Below are 3,660 nucleotides of genomic sequence, written 5' to 3'. Positions count from 1 at the left end.
TCAAATTTTATTTACTATAAATAAATAAATAAAATCTAAATTGTGTTTTAGTGGTTTAGCAATTGTTATTTGCGAGGTTATCTAGACCAAAGTAGTTAATTTGCTTTTACGTTTTCTATTCAGAATAAAACAAAATTCAGGTTTATGAATGTCAACATTGACTAAAAAAATACTGTTAGTCTGTTACTCTATACCTACTGATTTAAAATCATAACAAAATAGTCTTAAACTTGTTGAGTCGAGTAAAATTTAAGTTTGACAGATTTTTGAACAAACACCATCAAAAAAGTTAAAAAGAAACCATGCTTGAAGTTGAAAGTTGACGTCTCATGAGGTGTTAAAATAAAAATAAAAAACCCAACATATTGTCCATTAAAAAAGGGTAAAAATTATCCAGCAATGATACAAAAATATCATAATGAAATTAGCCACTAAATCACCATCAATTTTGGAAGTCTTGCTTTCTTTCTCTGATTAATCCACAAGTAGTTTAGCTCCCAGCAACAGGTGGAACTGCTGTTGGTTTTGCATCCTCAGCTTTCTCATGTTCTTTGTTAAGCATCTGAAAACACCCAACATCATGAAATTCATGTTGAAAAAAAATGAATTCATGTTGTTGATCAAGTTGTGTAATGAATGGTGTTTACCTTGTTATTGATCAAGTTGTGAAGGGCTATGACACTTCTGATCAAAGAAGAAAGGTAGATAACAAGCATCTGATCATTTGTTTTCACTGCAACCAAAATTAATAAAACACCCATCATCATCATCACTATTTACTACACAGTCTCATTCAGAGGGTTTATTCAGTATTAAAAAAAAAAGATGTATATACCTGCAAATGCCTTTATCAAATCAGCAACATTCAGATTTGGTAGAAGGTTAAACACGTCCTGCAATTCAAAACCAAACATATAATAAGATATTTATTTATAATTTATAATTATATTAGTTAGAAAGAACAGATAGGTACCTGTAGATGATACAAAATTTCATGATTTAATGGAAGCTTTCCATCAATAACAAGGTCCAGATATCCACGTATCTCCTTCAGTCTTGCATCTAAACCCTTCAAAGCTGCCAACTTTCCAGTTACCTACATTAACAAAATATTCATTCAATATTACAAAATATAACCTACAAAAAAAAAAAAAAAAAAAAAAAAAAAAAGAGGTGGGGGTGGACCTCTGTTGCAAGGGTGCTGATAGTTGTATCTTTGACATCTCTAAGCAAGTGCTCCACTCCTGTAGAAAACAAAGAAATTGCAAACATTAAACTATTGAAATAACAAAGTATAAGCTCCCTCCCTATCCCTATCCCTATGTAATAAATAAACAAATATAGAGTTTACCAATTTCTTCCACTTCATGAGCAGCAATTTCTGAGGGCACATGAACAAAAACCTTCTGGCTTTTCTGAGTGGCATTCTGGAAGGAAGATGGTGATTGTTTAGTTTCACATCAAGAGATAAAAAATGTAACAATATATATATATATATATATATATATATATATATATATATATATATATATATATATATATATAAAATAAATATCAAAAGTGATTGTACGTACCTCTTTAACCTCTTCAATAGCATAGTATGCTTTAGTGGGTATTCCCAATTCCTTTGGTTGGACATCTATAATCACCAATACAGGATTTGGGACGTAGCTGCAGCAACAAGATTCCTCAGTTCAATATCACAAAATAAAAAGATTAATGTAAAATCCCAATGCTTACTCATTAAAAAGACCATGAACATCAAGATCATTCTCCCTTAGCTTTGGGCCAGTGCTATACCATCCTACCACATGCTCCTTAGCTGCAACAACAAACAAACTTCAATATTTGCTTCTCATAATATTAATAGCTGCTCTTTATTTATAGTATTTCAGATCATTATTACCATTGATTCTCTTGAACATGGAGAACATGGCCTCATGATAGTTGTGATCAAGAAACCAAATGCTCGGATCCTTTTCATCTTCCTCAAAAGGCACTACACAACAACAACAACACTCTCGTTAACTTACAACAATATTGATTGAAATTGCTCAGCTGTATAGATTTTACTTCTTTTTTCTTGATTTCATAGTCTCATAAACATCAAAGCAAAGCGAGTGTCATTTAAGGAAAAACACTTTGCAAAGTCAAAGTGTGAATGAGGAACCTGTCTTAACCTCCCTAATCCTCCTATAAATAGAGGACATGAGTGCCATTTAAACCATTTCTTTTTCAAATGGAAATCCTATCAATATGTAGCTTAGTATTTTATCAAAATGTTATTGTTTTGTCAATAGAACTAAACTTGAATCCTTATAGATTAAAGTGTTGTTCAGCCATAAACAAAATCTCCAGACACCTTGTACAAGTTACCACAGCAGACAGCCAAATAGTTTATATAAGAAAACTAAAATAAGATGAGCAAATGCAGCACTAGCTCAGGAAATGCCTCTCACTGAAGTACTGAGCTCACAAGACAATGGGATACTATTAGCATTTGGATGAAAAGGCGAACATAAATCCTATATATAGATAGAGATGAAGGCTCATAAAGTGAAGAGTGTAACATTTCATTGGCTAATATAAGTTATATAACAAGAGCTAGATGGAGTTGCATGAGCACTTCCTGCATCATTCAAATCGGTTTCACACTAAGAATTTTGAATCCAACTCAAAACATACCCCTTTTCAATACTTCAACAAAAATAAAACTAAGGAAGTGACTTCTTATATTTTAATATTTTGGTATAATATAATCATAACTAGAAACAGAATCGGGTACTCATCCTTAAGAATTGAATTGTTTATCCGAATAACTCACCAGATCCCGTCTCTACTTCTAATATACTCCTAATTACCACGGCCAAGTTTTCATCACTATCTATTGCCACCGATTGGGTATGTTATGCAGGTCTAAGCAACGAAAATTAACAAAAACAAGAATCTCAAATTTAAGCCAAAAACAACTAGGCAAAACGTTCAGATCCAAATAAACTCTCGAATAAATAACTCCTAAACGCATAAATGGATCGGGGAAAACCTGCGTAGCTGTTTGTGACGTCGACGGTGCCTTTGAAGGAACTACCGAGGAGAACACCAACGACACGTTTGCGAGTGTCTTTTGCGACTCTATAGTAGTTGTCGACGATGCTAAGGAGTACTAAGGGGTGTACGACCACCTTCTCGATCGGCCGTGCTGACAACTGCTGTGACTTAATCACATCCATTCTTCGAAATTTTCAGATGAAAGTCCTTTCCCTCGAATTGATGATTTTGTGTAGGACGAAAGCGTATGGAGTCCCTAATTTGAAACGAAAGGAGGGTTTCGTGCAAAAACCCTTTTTTGTCTTTCGAACTCGCTTTCTACTCAAGAAAGGAATCTCGGGTTATATGTACCGATTTGGTTCATTCAGACGACCCGATTGGAATAAGGATCAACAAAAAGTTATACTAATAAATTTTTTTAGCCAAAGATGTTTAGGGTGTTTGGATAAATAGTTTTTAGCTTATTAGCTTATTGCTTATTTGTTTATTGCGGTGGAATAAACACTTTTTTAAAATGTGTTTGGATTAGCTTATTGTGGTGGGAATAAGCAATAAACATTTTAAGTGTTTGGCAAATAAAACAGTTTATATTAGTAAAATGGCCAATAAGCA

The 3,660-nt window shown here is 33.2% G+C and overlaps 1 protein-coding gene across 1 annotated transcript; it reads right to left on the bottom strand.

The window, feature by feature from the left end:
• Positions 1-343: 343 nt before the first annotated feature.
• LOC145165610 (26S proteasome non-ATPase regulatory subunit 7 homolog A) lies at positions 344-3,353 on the bottom strand. The gene is made up of 10 exons (XM_079084371.1): positions 3,044-3,353; positions 1,907-1,999; positions 1,741-1,822; positions 1,575-1,671; positions 1,352-1,427; positions 1,186-1,244; positions 974-1,096; positions 836-893; positions 648-733; positions 344-562 (listed from the first exon to the last, which is right to left on the bottom strand). Exons 1-10 carry the CDS (start codon positions 3,228-3,230, stop codon positions 491-493), a joined length of 933 nt encoding a protein of 310 aa, XP_078940497.1. The 5' UTR covers positions 3,231-3,353; the 3' UTR covers positions 344-490.
• Between the last annotated feature and the right edge of the window lie 307 nt (positions 3,354-3,660).

The sequence above is a fragment of the Lactuca virosa genome, chromosome 3, assembly GCF_052849685.1.
Source record: "Lactuca virosa cultivar CGN04683 chromosome 3, Lactuca_virosa_CGN04683_v6, whole genome shotgun sequence".
Taxonomy (NCBI): domain Eukaryota; kingdom Viridiplantae; phylum Streptophyta; class Magnoliopsida; order Asterales; family Asteraceae; genus Lactuca; species Lactuca virosa.
The sequence above is the reverse complement of the archived record's forward strand: the minus strand, read 5'-3'. Positions and strand labels throughout refer to the sequence as shown.